A 19,265-nucleotide genomic window follows, 5' to 3' on the forward strand; every position below is an offset into this window, starting at 1 on the left:
GTGCAGTTGTTGCCCAGGTTGTCAACCTTGATTGCTCTTCTACTTCTTTCCATACTCATGAGTTGTATTTGTACTGTAGGTAGTATCCCTGCCTTTAAACAGCTGCATCGCTGCTGCACATGTCACTAGCTTCTCTTCTTTCTAGTTATGATTTGTAATGTGTCCCAAATATAGGCCTGGGTAGTTATCTAACTTTTCACCTACGTTTTTCCTGCCATTGTACTACACAACAGTTTTGGTATTGACCTTTTACCTAGTTAGGTGCTGCATAAATTAAGTTTGGTTTTCCTCGAAAGCTAGCCTAATTTATTATGCATGAGCAGGATTACCATATTCTGCATAATAACTATGTATACGGTCATACTTTTGTCATCCTTGGCCGACATGACAAAGCAAGGTAGAACCCCTGAGGATACCTTTTGGGTATATAAACACCATATCTTTGCTGAGGCGGGCAGAGGAGAAAAGACTTCCATGCAAACACACTGATGCGAAACATTGAGGTACCTGCACACAGACACTCAAGCTTGCAGTGGTCTGACATCCCTCGTGGGGAGTGCATCTCGAGAACAAGACTAGGTCCTTCGTACTCTCACATCAGGTAATGGGGTTGGTTTAATTATAGGGGGATTCTTGGCACTACACCTACATACATACATACATACTAGGTACATTTAGGTACATCTAGTTAGGGATTGCGTTGTAGGAATGCGCATTATTATGCCTTTATATATCGAAAAATATCTATTGTTTTAGCACTATGGTAGAAATCTATCATCCATTTACTCTGTTGGTGCTCATGATCATTTATATCTGTTTCTGTCTTATGGTTGTTGCAGCACACATTTTACACTAGAATGATGCTGGCTCAATAATAACTTATTGAAAACGTCCCCATAATTTATTCCGTGATCTCTCTGGGACAAGGTGAGCACGATTGACTAAGCGAAAAGTACTGTACTGTTTCCACAATCCTTGAGTGGTCAGGGTTGTCAATTTCGATAGTTGCCAGAAACTATTCTCTCCTTGGTAAGAGGGGTTTATAATGGCTCTCTAAGCTAGCTGGTATACAGGCATGCATATCTGGTGGGGGTGTCTGGAATCAGTCTGGAACACCAGTCCCACAGTTAGTTGTCTAAACGCGCAGATTCTATATAGATTCATAAAAACTACACAACACAGTTTGGCCTAATTTTACTCATGCCTTTCATATGTTGCCACATTACTGGATCTTCTAACTTTTTAGGTCGAAGCTTTCCAGACAGCGCAGCCGTCTGGTTTGCTAAAGACAACTTGGGGACATTCAGAAAGCTGCCCTTGGAATGTAGTCTTCCCATTGCTTACCATTGGCTTTGTGGTTTGTAACTTTATTTGCTGGCTCTATTATATTTGGCTGTCCAGCGTGAGTTCTTCCCTTTGCCCAAATCTTATTTACTGTATCCGTCTGAGATCTTTCTGTAAACCGGTCTTTAAAACTTGTTCTTATCTTGTCACATTTGCTATGCATTTAAACACAAAGTTCAAATATCAGGCTTCATCTTCCCGAGGGAGCCTGGTGTTCGATTTTCTTTCTGTGACTTCAAAGGGGAGGCGTTTATAGGAAAGCAAGATAACTGCAGATTACTCTTCCCCATTGAGCCTGCTCGTGCCCTTCCTATGCTCCAGTTTACGAGGCTGTAACATACCCCTTAAAACAGGCCTGCTTGGTGGAGGTGCATGCACATTGTGGCAACAAATATTCATGTCGAGGTTATATCAGAGCACTGTTGGCTTTTGCTTAATGTGACCCTCTCATGATCTTTTGATTTACAGCCTGTGAGTCAGAGTACTAAACCCTTTTAATAATGACACACAATGACAAGTCAAAAGGTGTATACTACGGCTAAACCTAATGAGCAATAGCCTTCGTATGTGCAACTTGTGCAGTGGCACTGTGCCATAAAAACCTACACAACAGATTACTGCTTTTCAGAAAACTACAAATGGGAGACTTGAAACCAACTGTATTATTTACACTACAGCCTTAAACATCCTGCCTATGTCAGAACCTAGTTTCTATACTATTTGGTGGATGCTTGTGCTGTCAACAGTGAAATAGGTGACCATGTTCTACTGAAACAGCGGCCTACCAGCAGGGCTAGCTTTAGCACTGCTGGCGTCTGGTGCTCCACTCTACGCAACATCACTCTATGCTGCTCTACCAGTGCACTATACGCCGCTCCACTCTACCTCAATCTACTCTGTGCCACTGCACTGTCATTCTACTCCACTTTGTACCACTCCACTCTTTACGCCACTTGACACCATTCTATATCTGACACGCCGATTAACTGTACACAGATACACTTTTCTGAGTGACACACATGTGGATATAGCTGCACACTATTATGCCTCTATGACCACCTGGCACATATAGGTGTGGCTCTGAATTCCAAACACGATTTTGAAACACGCCATTTTGGAAACTCCTTGATGCAAACCGATTTTGTATAAGTTGGATATGTGTTTCTTTGTGTTTTCTTTTACAGATGGATGTACAACGCAGGACAGATTAATTAATCAGTCTTCCACACAAGGAGTAGCTACTCTACCCTTGTCTAAAAAAACAGAATAGGGTATTCCCCCTTCTGAATCCCAGGGTGGCCTCATTGGCCCTGAAGAAAGTCCTGGACCTTTATGGCCACTGTGGACTGAAACATGTTGGCACTAGGGTCATAGGACCATAATACTCCTATATATACCCCTACTCTTATTATTTTTAATCAACCCAGACAGACCCAAAAATAAAGGGAAACTGGGGATCTGCCTGAGGTTTTTTATCTTATAGCCTCCCTGGTCTGCAACTTCTTCAAAGCGCTCCCAACACTGTGGTCGAGCCCACCCCGACTTTTAGGCGTCGGGGTGACCCGATGATGAAGCATGACACCACTAGGGTGTGTGAGGGTACCTTAATTAAAAGGAATTGCTTCCTTGCTCACCTAGTGGTGAAGTTATAAGTTCCCCTGTTCATCATAACATTCCATCTAGACGTAACATTAATGACCATTGTATGGTTAGTTGGAGTAAAATTATTTGTGTAACTATACAGTGGAGTGGTGCAGAGTGGAATAGAGTGATGTAGTGTCACTCTACTCCACCCAACACCACTACTCTATGCTACTGCACTCTACCGTGCACAACTCCAATCTATGCCACTGCACTCTTCCATTGCACTACACCACGCTGCGCCCCACTCTGCGCTACAAACCACTGGACTCCTCGCCAACTACTCTACAACACTGTACATCAATGCACCCTATGCTACACTGTTCTCCTTTGCACTCTACATCACTGCGCTCTATACTACTCTTCAGCTTTGCGCTCTATACTACTCTTAAGCTTTGGATTCTACGTCACTGCGCTCTATAGTACTCTTCAGCTTTGCACTGTACATCACTGTGCTCTGTACTACTCTTCAGCTTTGCACTGTACATCACTGCGCTCTGTACTACTCTTTAGCTTTGCCCTCTGTGCCATGCCACTGCACTCACCCTATCACTCTCCTCTGCGCCGCCCCGGCACACTGCGCGGCACTCTATGCCTCTGCAAGCGCTCTATGCCTCTGCAAGCGCTCTATACCTCTGCAAGCGCTCTATGCCTCTGAAAACGCTCTGCGTGATCTGCCTCTGCAAACGCTCTGCGCCTCTGCAAGCGCTCTGCGCTCTATGCCGCTCTGCACCACGCCGCTTTGCTCTGCGCTGCTCTACGGCGCTGGACTCTATTCTACGCCACTCTACCCTCTGCCGCTCTAGTCCCGATGCATCTCTGCCGCTCTAGTCCCGATGCATCTCTGCCGCTCTAGTCCCGATGCATCTCTGCCGCTCTAGTCCCGATTCATCTCTGCCTCTATGCCAACTGTGGAATCCAGAATGGATATGAACAGCATTTGTATGGAGGTACTCCATACACATTATACTTTATTTGCCTCTTGTGTTAACATGAACATTAATTGAATTATGCTGCTAAAAGCCACAACTGTTAGTAAATGTAGTCCCTTCCCTCAAGAAATTTGGGAGATCTTTTTATAAAGAACATATACTGCATTTAATTTCACTAAATTAATATTGTATTGCTTCCAAAGCCCCGACAAAGCAGTTACTGCAAAACTCTATTTATGTTGCAATTTCTTCTTCCTCCGATTGCTTGCCACAACAAAATGAACGTATAGCATACAAGACTGCTTAGATTGGCTGGTGATGCAGTTAGGACATTGATTAAAAGTGAAGATAAATGAACATTCTCTTGTGATTCATGCATAAGTACCAATCCCAAACGTTATACATAAAGCAATATTAGAAAAATGTGTATTCTAATGTTTGTTCGCTCTGTAACCATTCTTTAAATTATTACAGGTTTGACGCAATCACTCACAATAAATACCCCAGAACAAGACAAGTTTGAAAAAGCTCAAGGAGACAGCGTTCGTCTGCCGTGCACATTTGAACTAGCACCAGGTGACAATGGTACATTAAGTATAGAATGGATTTTGTTGCCGAAGGATAGTTTACGGAGTGACCAAACTGTAAGTATTGCAGATACCTGTTTTTATTATTAAATGTTTTTCTTCAAATACTTTGTTGCAATGTCCTTTGCCATTCTATTGATCTCACGCATAGCAGCAACAGCATTTACGTTATAAATGTATATTAAAATTAGTGTCAATACAGTTTCTATATTTTCTATTACTGTACATCAACGCGTTCCTTTACAACAAAGAATCCTAAACTGGTAACAACCTGCACTGCTGTCTTCTACTCGCTCCATTTTACCACACTTTCCCAGGTAATGCACACCTTAAGCAGCAGCAAACCAACTTTTGTTGTCCATAATCCTTGCTTACACACAGTTGTCATTTGCCTGCACAGCTAGTGGATTTGTCTTTTTTTTTTTTTTTTCTTCGCTTGAGTTGGCTGTAGATATGCTTAGCATTATCCTTCCATTTAGTGTTGATCTTGGACGATTACAAATTGTTTTTCTTCAAAGAAGTCGTAGAGTCATGAGGTGCATTGCACATGTTCCTTGGCTCCTTTGTTTTGTTTCTGCCATCGGGGTCGGATGTCGACATTGCAGCTCTGAGACTGAAGCTCGATTCCTCAACGAGACCATTGCAGCGCCACATTTTTGCCCTCCAACCGAATATCTTTCTAACCAAACAACACCAGCTAGTGTTATTGGACATTTCCAAAAGCCTGGCCGGGCTCGGCCTTTCACAACTTGTTTGCCTCCACTCCCCATGCGAACGTACATGAGGGATGAAAAACGCACCCTTAAGCTTTTGTCCTAAGTGCCTCTCAAAGTACTCCTGGCAAGACCAACATGAAGTGTGTAATCTCTGTTTGTCACAGGAACACAAGGAGACTTCTTGCAAGGCATGCTTTGCGTTCTGGTTAAAGAAAACACTACTGCAGCGAAGGGAGCATAGTTGGGCCCACAGCACCATGCAGCAATGCACAGATGACGCACCAGACATCTTTGGGGAGCAGTCACCAGACCCTTGAACAGGAACCAGATGAGACAGGTGCAGGCGCCGCCACCCTATGTACTGATACTGCTAGGTAGCAGTGGGGATAGCTCGGTTTTGACCCAGATTCCATGCAGGGGCATGTGAGTACCTTGGCGAAAGCCACCCAGCGCCCTACCGAACTACCCAAACAGGCTTTCGGAGGCCCATGACTGTCTCCACCAGCAGGCGCACAAAGACAAATTAACTTTGCCTGGGAAGCCTTTGATTAGCGTTGGAAAGTACAAGACCGTAATATTTGCTTTGGCACCAGTACTGAAGGGCCATATCGACATTACTGAAGTCAGACAAGGACTCCGAACTGAAGCAGCGCACTTCGGATCTGAAGAGATCCTCTGAACCAAAAGCCGTTTCAGCACCAAAGCAATTGGCGCTGACGTCTGCAACTAAGCTGTCTGCATCAAAATCACATATGCACAGAACCACAACTGGGACAAACCCCTCTTCAGCGCCTACCATGCCTTTGACGGTGAAAGCCCCCAAAGATGGCGCCGAGAGACAGCTAAGATAAGTGCAGCTCATTCTAGAGCACTTGCAAGACAAGACTTTTGTACACCTGACACTGGGAAACTGGGCACCAAAGCACCACCACCTGGTTAACTTAAGCTTCCCAAAAGGCAGAACACATTTGAGAAAGACATTGCTGGGCCTGAACCAGCCAGACCACCAAAGGAAAGAGGCACAAGCCCTATCTTTTTTCCCCACCTCTTCCTCCTTCACCTCCTCCTCCTGCTTCCATCCTCACCTATTCTACCTTCACTGACACCAAGGCCAGTGCATCTATCCTCTCTTGAACACCTGCCCTCAGAGCAGCCACATTTTTCACTTGATCAGTCGCTGTTAGTCCTGGCACCTGTCTTGTTGCCTCTGACCTCCCTGTTTTTGGTGCTTGATTTCATGTTTGCTGGCTTTAGCACTCTGTGCTCCTTATCTAAAATATAATGGTATTTGCTTTCTCCACAATTGGCCTATTTGATTTACTAGTAAGTCCCTAGTAAAGCGCACCAGGTGTGTCCAGGGCCTGTAAGTCAAATGCTACTTGTGGGCCTGCAGCACTGATTTTGCCACCCACATGAGTAGCCCTAAAAACAAGTCTCGGGGCTGCTACTGCAGTATCTGCATGGGCAGTTTTAAACTGCCATTTCGACCTGGCAAGATGACCCACTTGCCAGGCCCAAACATTCCCCTTTATTACATGCAAGGCACTCCTATAGTAGGCCGAAGGTAGCCCCTGGGCTGAGTGCAGTGTTTTTAAAAGGTAGCACATGTAGTGTTGTTTCACATGGCCTGGTACTGAAATTCTGCGAATTGTTTTTACTACAGCAAGGCCTGTCTCTCCCATAGGTTAGCATTGGAGCTGCCATGTAACATTTTACAAGTGTATCTTCCAATTGGGAGCTGATTCAAAATTTGAGTTTGGTGTCTGTTAAAAGATGTTTTTTTAAATTGTGAGTCCAAAGTTGATTTTTTTAAATTACAGGTTTGGCAATGCCACTTTAGAAGGTTGGCATTTTTTTCCTTCACCATTCTGTGCCTCTGCATGTCCCTAGAAAACACGTATGGGTTGGCTGACTTCAGTCTCGACAGACTAACACAAAGGGAGCTGAGGTATGCCCTGTAGATCATGATGGCTCATCACCCAGCTGATGGGTCTTCATGAGCTAGAGTGGTGGGAGGAGTTGACACTAACTCCTTGACTAGGGCAGTACCTGTCCTCACACAAAGGTATTCACCCATGTAGTGTCTGGGGCCAGGACAAGGAAGAGTAGGGACTTGTGCACCACAAAGTAATTTCTTTGAAGTTTGCCTACTTTAAAGGCTAAATTGGGTAAGCGTACTGGATCTCTGAAAACATTTACTCGGAACACTTCTGGACTGAAGACATTCTGCCAGGAAGAAGAGCTGTGTTGCTGTCAGGAGGGACTTCAACTTTGCTGTTTGAATTGCTGGCCTTGCTGTTTCTGTCCTGTTTGTGAAATCACTGGACTTGTCTTTCTACATCTTGCTTTTTAAGTTTCTCCAAGGGCTTGAGTTAAGCTTGCCTCCTTTTTGACATCTCCAGGCCATCAAACACTTCACCTGCAGCAGCTGGGCTGTTCTGCTGAGAGTCCTACTCTAAGTGGTGCCAGATCCAGTTCCTGAGCCCTTGAATGAGAGTTTGTTCCGTTCAACAAGACAAAACCAGCATATTTGCTTCAAGTGTGGCTTGGGAGCCGGCACTGCTCCATTGCCTACACCGGAGCTGTGGTCCCCTCTCATCGCAATGACTGTGACTTGCAACGCAGGCCTTATCTGATAGACATCTAGCCGCAGATTCCTTAACTTAGAATATCCCCAGTCGTCATACTGGACCCGGAAATTGTTTTGCAGCAGCACCTCTGTGCACCGGGGGTCGGCGCCACACGACCCCGCCCTGACGTCGTCCACGTATGTTATGTCAGCGAGGTCCTATAAGTCCCTCCCGGCGCACTGACGTCAGTTTCCTTCTTTTCCGCGTGCAACGCGTATCCAGAGTGAGCAGTTCCTCTCGCCTGTTTTCAGGCCCTTTTTCGACACTTCGCGTCTGGAACAGTGTGCGATACCCTCTGGCTCCTGTACTTCCTGTCCGCGGCAAATGTCTTATCTGTATGTGGTGTCTGGGTGAGCACCACGGAGTGCGACGCCTGCCAACACCTCAAGCCGAAGTCCCATCGGGAGCGCCGGACGAAGCTTCTTTCGGCACGGCTCTCCTGGTTGGAGTCGTCTCGTCCCACAGCCTCTTCAACGCAGTTCCGCTGTCGATCGCCCTCTTTGGCCGTCATTCACCACTTCTTAGTAAGTTGCTACCTGTGAGGTCCCCGACAGACTTGCCGGTGGGTTCGCACCTGGCGTCAAATGAGCCCTTGCCCTCCAGGGACGTTGGAGATGTGGTATCAATTCAATTCAACTCAATCATCCGGGCGCGGCCTGGCTGGGTCCCCCTCTACGATCCATATGGCGTCGTCTGGGTGCGGCCCGGCTGGGTCCCCCTCTATGACCCATTTCCCCCCCCCCCCCCCCCGCCACGCCGCATAGTCCTGTGGGGCTCCCTGTGGCATCGCAGGTGGTTGTTGGTGCTCAAAGCCTCTATGTGCATGCCTCGGCCTTCTGGGCAGGGGGCCGCCTGTCTGGAGCCGGGATTGGCGCCGTTCCGGCACCGTAGACTTGCCTCCCCGGCTCTGCCTCCGCTTCTTTCTCCGGAGTCGGAGCCTGTTGTGATTAAGGCGGCGCCGGCGGCTTGCCTCCCCGGTTCCGGTGCCTTCTTCGTCGGGAGGAGGGCTTGTCGCCTCCCCGGGGAGCTTATTGTGGATTCGGCACCGGACAGAGCCGACTCGACGCCGGATGAAGCTCGATCGGCGCCTACTAAGGTAGTTTTGGCGCTGCATCGACATCTGGTTGTTGACTCTTCTCCGGAAGCGCCCAGAGATAGTTTGGCGTCGCCCTCACGCCCAGCGACACCGGATGTATTCTTGCCTGTGCCTCCCTTAGAATATGTGGATCCGGCAGGATCCCCACCTCCTCAAGAGAACCTGCTCCTCGCCTCCGCAAGTGCCTGATCAGGACCCCCCATTCGTCAATGTGGCTCCCCTCATTTGGACATTGGTCGCAACCTCACTGTCTTGGGAGGGTTAGCTTACAGCCCTCACCTACTGATGAGCTACTATCCCCTCCTCGGAGGGCTACCGATGCTGGTGCATATTTTCTCACAGAGGTCTCTTTGGCCACTTAGATTTTGAACATGCAACCCCCTTCGGCGCCTTTGTCTGTGGACCCTTTACTTGATGTCCTTCACCGTGGGTCAGGGAATGTGGAGCCGCTTCTGCCCTTTGAAGCTTCTCTTTATGATGCCCTTTAGGGTACCTGGGTTCGGCCAGCGTACGGTGACCCGGTGGCTTGTTCGGTCTTGCACTGCCACCGTCCTGCTCCACATGATCCGGTCTGCTTATTTGTGCATCCCGACGTGCAGTGGTTTGTTTTGCAAACTGCCTTGCCTTCCTTGCCCCGGCTATTGCTTCCTCCCTCCCGGGAGTCCAGATGGCTTGAGTCATGGGGTCGGAACATTTTTGCCTCCACTAGTGCTGCACTACGGTCATTAAATACAGTGTGTGTCCTGGCTCGGGCTACCTCTGCCCTGTGGGACTCTGCAGAGTCTTAGCTCTCCACCAGCACTGAAGGCGCTCGCGTTAACCTACTTCCTCTTCTCTGGGATGGCCGTGACCTTGCTGAGTTTACGATCTGCTCCGCCTTGGATACTGCTGATTCCTTAGGTCGGGTTATGGCTGGTTCAGTCACCTTGCGGCACCATGCTTGGTTACGGGATAGCATCTTCCCGGAAAATATGCGGGAGAGTCTTGTTGATTTACCCTTTGATGGGGTTGTATTGTTTGATGTACACTCCGACTCGGCTGTAAAGCGCCTCCTTGCGGGTTTTTGCTTCACCCCCCCCCCCCCCCCCCCCGCCTTAGGCCTGTGTTCCTCAAGCGTTTGTTCTGGGGTGGTACCTTTTCATTTAACATCCTTTTGATGCGTTATGTGTATTAGGCTGATAGTAAGCCTCAGGTCTTCCTTTCTCATGGTCTGAGGTGATTACCCTTTCATTTAGCATCCTTTGAATGCATTATGCATTTTAAACTGGCGGTTAACCTACTGTGGCAGTGTTCCACAGATTGTTCCTCTGACTGGGGCGTGCCCTAAAAAACGTGTTCCCCTTTGTTGAAGTGTGCATACTCCGTGTGGGGTACTTGTTTGCTATTATATAGCTTTGTTTATGTCAACTAGGCGTAAGGGTTCCTTTGGCCACTAGGCGTCCTCTGGTGCTCTTATCTGCCGTGGTACGGTGCTCAATGTTGTGCCTTGGCGTCATCTTCTATACGTCATGGGTCATCTTGCTTATTTGCTTCATTCTCCTCCGTGGGAGGTTTTCGGGGTGTTCATCACGCTTTAAAAGGCAGCTTCCGTCAGCCATTACGGCACCAGGTATGTTCCTCTACGACCATATTGCATGGTCGTGGCTACTATAATATATATATATATATATATATATATATATATATATATATATATATATATATATATATATATATATATATATATATATATATATATATATCACTGAAAAAACCATAGGTTTCACACACGTTATAGTTAGGAATTAGCATTTAAAAAACCTTGCAAATTCACTGAAAAAACCATAGGTTTCACACGTGTTATAGTTAGCGGAAATTTTATTGATAAAAAACCAGTGAAATTCCCCCGTTATAGTTAGTGCAGGCAACTATAACTCACGCGACCGCAATCCTCTGCTGATGCTAATACTGTATTTAGACACTTATTTGCCCATGTCTTCTTCCATACATTTTTAGCTATACATATATTACAAATATTTTTTTTTCATAAAGACACATATGTCATCAGCAGAAGATTGCGGTCGCGTGAGTTATAGTTGCCTGCACTAACTACAACGGGGGAATTTCACTGGTTTTTTATCAGTAAAATTTCCGCTAACTATAACGTGTGAAACCTATGGTTTTTTCAGTGAATTTGCAAGGTTTTTTAAATGCTAATTCCTAACTATAACGTGTGTGAAACCTATGGTTTTTTCAGTGAATTTGTACGGTTTTTTAAATGCTAAGTTACTTTACGCCATTCGTGGCGTGCGCGCCCACTTAACGCAGTTAGTTCCGTGCGCGCACGGTGCGCTTCGCGCAGCGTGCGCGCACAGTAAGCACGCGGTGCGCTTCGCGCACCGCGCGCCCACTTTACGCAGTTATTGCCGTGCACGCACGGTGGGCACGCGGTGCGCTACGCGCACCGCGTGCCCACGTTACACTAGATGGGCCATGTACGCACGATGCGCTTCGCGCACCGTGCGCACATGGAGGACATATGATGCACTTCGTTTTGAAAGGTAATATTTTAATTTTTCGTAATTTTTATAAGCCATGCACAAATGGTGCTCTTCAGGCACCATTTGCACACGGGGTGGAGAGAGTGTGGATAATTTTTTCTTTTATTATTTTTTTTCCAAATATTATAGTTTATCACACCTCTTATATGCAATGCACAATTGGTGGCCTTCGGCCACCGATTGCACACGGGGTGGGGAGAGTGTGGATAGTTTTTTTTTTTTATAATTTTTTACCGTACACGTACGGTAAGCGTAATCGGCGAAATTAGCGAAAAAATAAAAATTAAATTTTTGCCCTTGGGGGATCTTTGGGGACTCCCTCAACATGGCTATGTGTGTGGGAGCTGTCTAAACAGCCCCTTTACTTGTTTTTGGGCTTTATTTTAAAACCAAACTCTCAGTGCTTCCTGGTTTCGGCCGATTCGAATGTTTACTAAGATCTAAGAGCCAATCAGAATCGCGCTCGCGCACGCCACCGTACGCGTACGGTAAGCGTACCGTAAGCGCACCGTAAGCTGGCTCAGATATATATATTGATTTAAAGGCTATTTTCTCAGAATCTACTGAACAGATTTACACCAAACCTACAAAAGGCACTTCCTTGACCTGAGGACTACCTCTCTGCCAAATTTCTAGTAATTCTGTTCAGCCGTTCGGGCTGTAGCCCTGTCTAAAGGTCCTATGGAAAAATGCATGGGAAAAACGCGTTTTGGGACCCCCCTTTTATCTCAGCCCCCGCTTGACGAATCCCCCCGAGACTTTCAGGGTAGGAGCGGAGCGTAGCGCCCCACCTATTTTGAAAAATTCGCGAGGATTCGTCGACCGGCGCCAAAGTTATTCAAAATAGAATGTTGCGGATTTCCTATGGAAACGTGGTCCTAACTATAACTACCTACTGGCGACCGCCAGTAGGTAATATATATATATATATATATATATATATCACTGAAAAAACCATAGGTTTTACACACGTTATAGTTAGGAATTAGCATTTAAAAAACCTTGCAAATTCACTTAAAAAACCATAGGTTTCACACATGTTATAGTTAGGTGGATATTTCACTCGTAAAAAACCAATGAAATTCCCCCGTTATAGTTAGTTGAGAACTATAACTCGCGCGCCCGCAATCCACTGCTGATGAAGTCACATATTACATCACTCATGATATGGTCAGTGGCATCACTCATGACATCATCTTTGTGATAGAGTGGCGGCCGCGCGAGTTATAGTTATCTCAACTAACTATAACGGGGGAATTTCATTGGTTTTTTATGAGTGAAATATCCACCTAACTATAACGTGTGAAACCTATGGTTTTTTAAGTGAATTTGCAAGGTTTTTTAAATGCTAATTCCTAACTATAACGTGTGTGAAACCTATGGTTTTTTCAGTGAATTTGTACGTTTTTTTAAATGCTAAGTTATGTATGTATTTTATTTTTTTATATATTTACAATAAACTACGTATTAAAAAAAAAATTTTTTTTGTTTTTTTTTTAGTTTTTCACCGTGCGCGCACCCCAGTGATTTAAAAAAAAAAAAAATTTAAATGTTTTTTTCTGCCTTCAGGGTCCTTCAGGGACCCCCTGACAGAGGCTAGGGGGTCAGGAACTCTCTACCCTGCCCCCTTTTCACGTTCGCCACCTTCCTTTTTCACTCTCGCACTGAAAACAAACAAAATGGCGGCCGACACTTCCTGATTTCGACAGATTAGAACGTTGACTAACATGTAACCACCAATCAGAATTACGCTCGCGCACGTTTGGGTGCTCGCACGGTGCGCGCACGGTGCGCGGCTATAGATATGTATGTGCTTTTAACTGCAATTTTCTCAGGAACTACTGAACAGATTGACTCCATATATGCAAAAGGCACATTCCTGAGCTGAGGACTACCTCTCTGCCAAATTTCAAGTAATTCTGTTCAGCCGTTCGGGCTGTACCTTGGACTAAAGGTCCCTATGGAAAATTGCATGGGGGAAACGCGTTTTGGGACCCCCCTTTTTTCTCAGCCCCCGCTTGACGAATCCCCCCGAGACTTTCAGGGTAGGAGCGGAGCGGAGCGCCCCACCTATTTTGAAAATTTTGCGAGGATTCGTCAACCGGCGCCAAAGTTATTCCAAATAGAATGTTGCGGATTTCCTATGGAAACACGGTCCTAACTATAACTATATATTTCACTTAAAAAACCATAGGTTTCAGGCACGTTATAGTTAGGAATTAGCATTTAAAAAACCTTACAAATTCACTTAAAAAACCATATGAAATTCCACCGTTATAGTTAGTTCAGATAACTATAACTCGCGCGCCCGCAATCCACTGCTCATGACGTCACATATTACATCACTCATTACATGATCAGTGGCATCACTCATGACATCACTGATGACATCATCCTTGTGATAGAGTGGCGGACGCGTGAGTTATAGTTATCTGAACTAACTATAATGGTGGAATTTCATTGTTTTTTTGCGAGTGAAATGTCCACCTAACTATAACATGTGTGAAACCTATGTTTTTTTAGGTGAATTTGCAAGGTTTTTTAAATGCTAATTCCTAACTATAACGTGCCTGAACTGAAACCTATGGTTTTTTAAGTGTATTTGTACGGTTTTTTAAATGCTAATATTCTTTTTAATTTTTACTTTTTTTTATGGTTTTTCACCGTGAGCGCACCCCGTGATTTAAAAAAAAATGTCTTTTCACCCTTCGGGGTCCTTTAGGGACCCCCTGACAAAGGCTAGGGGGTCAGGAACTCTCTACCCTGCCCCCTTTTCACGTTCGCCACCTCTCTTTTTCACTCTCGCACCCACAACAGACAAAATGGCGGCCGACACTTTCTGATTTCGACCGATTCGAACGTTGACTGACATGTAACCACCAATCAGAATTACGCTTGCGCACGTTAGGGTATGCGCACGGTGCCCGGCTATAGATATGTATGTGCTTTTAACTGCAATTTTCTCAGGAACTACTGAACAGATTGACTCCATATATGCAAAAGGCACTTCCCTGACCTGAGGACTACCTCTGCCAAATTTCAAGTAATTCTGTTCAGCCGTTCGGGCTGTACCTTCGACTAAAGGTCCTATGGGAAAATGCATGGGAAAAACGCGTTTTGGGACCCCCCTTTTTTCTCGGCCCCCACTTGACGAATCACCCAGAGACTTTCAGGGTAGGAGCTGAGCGGAGCGCCCCATTAGTTTTGAAAAATTCACGAGGATTCGTTCGTTCGTTGCTAGACGACACAGTTCTACATAGTACTGACAGTCTATTTCTGTCTGACATATTCTTCCCTTGTTGCACTTAGGAAGGGTCTTTGCTTAGCTTGCGGGGTTCTTTCTCAGCTTTTTTACTTGTATGTAGGCAGTGTCTAATTCTGTCTTTTACGATGGTGTCTTGCACCATCCTCCTTTATTCATGTATTTTCATCCCTCGTACACTGTTCCCTTACTTTGACAGTTTTTTTGACCAAGAAAACTGACGTCAGCGTGCCGGGAGGGACTTGTATGACCTTGCTGATGTCACGTGCGTGGACGACGTCAGGGCGGGGTCGTGTGGCGCGCAGAGGTGTTGCTGCTGCAAAAAAATTCCGGATCCAGTCTGACGCCTGGGGATATTCTAAGTTAAGGAATCTGCGGCTAGACAACGTCTCTACCAGATACATCGTTACCGAAGGTAAGTAACTTGTACAACACTGCCACAATGCCTCTGAAGAACTGCCGCAGAGGGAGCCCTGAGTACTGGGTTATCTAATTTTGTGACGCCTGACTCCACCGTCACACTGGTTTTCCCTTGGTGTGACAGCGACACTGCGAAATCAACGCCACATGGCTTGACTCTAGACACTTCATCAACCCCTGCACCGCCAGTGGAACTGAATCCTCACTGCCAACGCCGCATCATGTCCCCTTTGCCTTACACTGCCCCGAGCACCGATGTGCCAATGACCCGCACTGGCCCTGCGATGCCTCACCTCCCTGGACCTTGCATTGTCTTTGTTTTGACATAATTTCTAAGGTACTATAACCGGGGTCCGTACGACTCTGTAGCCGGCCCGCACTCCATCGCGGTCGCTCTAAACTTTGAGATTCGCCTCAGTCATAGCCCAGTTGGAGCTATTGTGTTTCTGAGCGCTATAACTGCATTTGTTCTGAAAATTCCGTAATTTGATTTGTATATGTTGTTTTTTTGTTGTTTTGGTCTTGTTTTACTCAGAAAAATCTTAGCTATTTTTCTAAACTGGTGTGGAGTCTTTTTGTAGTGTGTTCACTGTGTTGCTGTGTGTGGGTGTACAAATACTTTACACATTGTCTCTGGGGATAAGCCTGACTGCTTTTGCCAAGCTACCATGGGGGTGAGCACAGGTTATTCTGAGGGTGTAACTAGAGTGAGGGTCAGTTTAACATTTGATGGACAAAATCTTTTTGGTTGGTGGATGAAACGTTGGAAAGTTTTAAAAAAAAAAAAAGGACACAGACCCCACTGAAGCAATGGGGGGGGCCTACAAACCTACCAACAACGTAGTTCCTTTGGTAGGGGCCCAATACATCGGTGCAACCAGAGTGGGTTCGTCCACTGACTCCGACTCTGGCCATAAACAGACCTTGCATCGGAGTCAGTTTACCAGAGGCTCCTGCTCAATAGAGGTAGAGGCCATGCAACCACTACCAAAACACCCACCCCTCCAGAACAATGACCACCTTTACCACCCCCCCCACCACATAGAACACCAGTTGGTGAAAAAGTTGCAACACTGGAAGAACATCACCACAAATCAGTGGGCACTAAGAGTAATCAAAGATGGGTATTGCCTAGAACTCAACTAGACAACATTCACAATGCCCCTAAAGAACACGAAATATGCCACCAGAATATGTAACCCTTTTACAGGACGAGGGCCAATCTTTCCTTCAAAAAGAGGCATTAGAAATCGTACCCTTACAACATCGGGGACACAGAGTATACCCCCTCTATTTTCTCATCCCAAAAAGGACAAAACGTTGAGGCCCATCCTAGATCCCAGGCCAATCAACTGTTAAATCTCCTCAAGAATACTTCCATGCGGTCACGCTACAAGTGGTGACACCACTGCTACAGCCTTCCGGTTATAACTCTGCGCAAATCATGCAATTTGGACAAATGCTTATATAGCTTCAAATGGTGAGTGGTTTAGGATCCTCTTAATCGCCATGCCGCGCAATACTCAAACCTGCTTGGCAACAAACGACATAAGTGCTGGTAACCCCCTATCTCTCTAACAGATTGTCTAATGACTATGTCCCTATGTGATCTCGCTTTTCCCAGTTATCTCCCTCACCAAGCCAGGTGTGCTGCATAATAATAAAGTTCAAGATCTGGTATTTCCAGGCCCCTCTTTTTTCCACCCCTGCTTTAAGGTGGTAAGTTTTTACCCTGCTCCGTTTTCCTGGCCAGATCAACTCTACCAATAATTTATCCAATTCTGCAAATACCTGACCGGGCATTTCATACATAGCACCTTGCAACACAAAGACATCGGGAGTGTAGTCCAAAAGTTAAGAGGCCTGTGGACCATCCAACACTCCTCCCATGTTCTTATTATAATTTTTAGTCAGGCAAGACATGCACTCCATGATACTGAAAACTTGTTCTTACCCATTCTAGACCTACGACCTACATCAGGTAGCTGGTATTTGGGTGCTCCCTTAAGTCTTCCTGTTAGGATTATTTTAGATTTGCTGCAGTATATGCACAAAACCAGAGATCTCATCATATTCCTCAGAGTATGTAATAGCATTGGGACTGAGTAAGTTGAAGGTATACCAGCGAATAATCTGTGTACAGCTACACCATGTGTGGTCACCCCCACTTCAATTCCCCAACCCTGCAAATCCACTCTCAACCTACAAGTTAATAGCTCAATAGCCAGTAGAACAAAGGTGAGAGGAAACAATCACGCCGCATCCCCCTTCTCAAATTCAAAATGTTGCGAGACCGTGGGTCCTGTACACACTCTTTCCAAGGGTCTAGTATATAATAGTTTAATCCACTTTATATATTCCCTTCCTAATCCCACTCATTGTAGCAGCTCCGACGTATAGGACCGGTGTACATTATCGAAGGCGTGTTCGATGTCCAACAACCCTAAGGTGTACTGTTCTCCCTCCAGCTGCGGTGCATGTAGTACTCGTGAAAGCTTGCGCAAGTCACACATAGTGTTTCTGCGTGTAATACATCCACACTGGTCCTCATGTACCGACACAGGCATTCCCTCTATTAGCCTGTTCATGAGAACTTTGCTAAGAATCTTTCTGTTCATGTTTTAACGCCGACAGGGGGACGGGAGGATGCCAGATCGGATGGGTCTACGTCTGGCTTAGGAATCCATACTATCAAAGTTTTTCTTCAACATAGATTTCGAGGATCTTCTCCGCTAACTGCCCGGAACTATGGTGAAAAATTTCAACTGGCCAACCATCAGTCCCGGGTGCTTCGGCCTTGGGCGTGCCTTGTATTGCCGCCATTATTTCTTCCTTGGGGAGAGGGGCATTAAGCAATTATTTCTGTTCTAATGTGACCCTTCTAAGGAGGAAGTGAACTTAAATATTTGTTCACTCTTAGTAGGTCATGCTCTTGGTACACACCGCCCACAGATGCAAGGCAAAGTCTTCATTTATTTGTACCTGTTAGGATTTCTCTCCCTTATTTGTCATTTAACATTATCGGTCAATGTTGTGTCGCTCTGTTAATACACCACGCCAGAAGCCTACCAGACTTATTCTCTTCCCTGTGCTATATTTGTCAATAAGTAACATTCGTCCCGTCAATGACTCGGTTTAAGTCTCCTGCCCATATAAATTTGGGCTGTGACCCATAGGATATTCGTAGAAAAAAAATCACCTTCGTCCACGTTTAGGGCATAATTATTGAACAAATCCGCATTCTGTGAATCGGACATACCCAGCACTAGAAAATATTTGCTCTCTTCAGCATAAAGGGGACACCTGTTACCCATATTAATACTCTTCTAATGAAGCTGGAGTAAAGTTTTACATGCAGTTGCCCCCTCCATTTTTAGGTCTCGCGCCTAGCGATGCAGCGAGAGTCCTTTTGCACTGGGTTCAGACACTGAGCCTTGAATCGCACACGCTTGTGCGTGCGTGTTTTTTTTACTAAGACAGCACACAATAGGCCAAAGGCGGGCGCATTGCTCCGCCCATGGCCTATTGGTGTCTATTACGCGCACCAAAGGCCATGTGGTTTCAATTATCGTGCCCAGACACGGGCGCGATAAGTGAACCACATGTTTTACAGTGGCACGCGTGCACTACTCGAGGGCTTTTTTTATTTTTTTAACAATAGCGATCGCTTTCACTGCCGCTTGTTTTTAAATGTGTCGAGATCTGGCATTTGCCCTTGTAATCGCAGAGATTAATGGTGAAGGCACAGTACACCTTGTAATGACACAATGAATGGTCACATTTTAGTGGTTATATTAAATTATATGTTTTGACACGGTGCCGCACGGTGGCAGGTGGCCTGCTTCCATCCAGCCCTGTTCTGCGTGTGCATGTGCACTGCATAAACATTCGTGGTATAATCCCTGCTTCCATCGAGCCCTATGCTAGGTGAGCACCTGCATTGTATGGCTTCCATCAAGCCCTGTGCTGAGCGTGCACCTGCACTGCACACACGTGTGTTGGCCCCTGCTTCCATTCTGCTGCCTGTACACGGCGTCAGGTGCCATAGTTAAGTCTGTCCCCCTCCAGCCTATGAATCACCTCTGCATTTGTCGCAT

At 45.9% G+C, this 19,265-nt stretch overlaps 1 protein-coding gene across 2 annotated transcripts in view; it reads left to right on the forward strand.

Moving 5' to 3' along the window:
* The window catches only part of CXADR (CXADR cell adhesion molecule), a 389,642-nt gene that overhangs the window by 71,880 nt on the left and 298,497 nt on the right, over nt 1–19,265 (forward strand). For both annotated transcript variants that reach the window (XM_085623056.1, XM_085623057.1), the window contains exon 2: nt 4,392–4,561. In XM_085623056.1, coding sequence (XP_085479182.1) covers nt 4,392–4,561 — 170 coding nt within the window. The remainder of the gene's footprint in view (nt 1–4,391; nt 4,562–19,265) is intronic.

The sequence above is a fragment of the Triturus cristatus genome, chromosome 8 (genome assembly GCF_964204655.1).
Source record: "Triturus cristatus chromosome 8, aTriCri1.1, whole genome shotgun sequence".
NCBI lineage: Eukaryota > Metazoa > Chordata > Amphibia > Caudata > Salamandridae > Triturus > Triturus cristatus.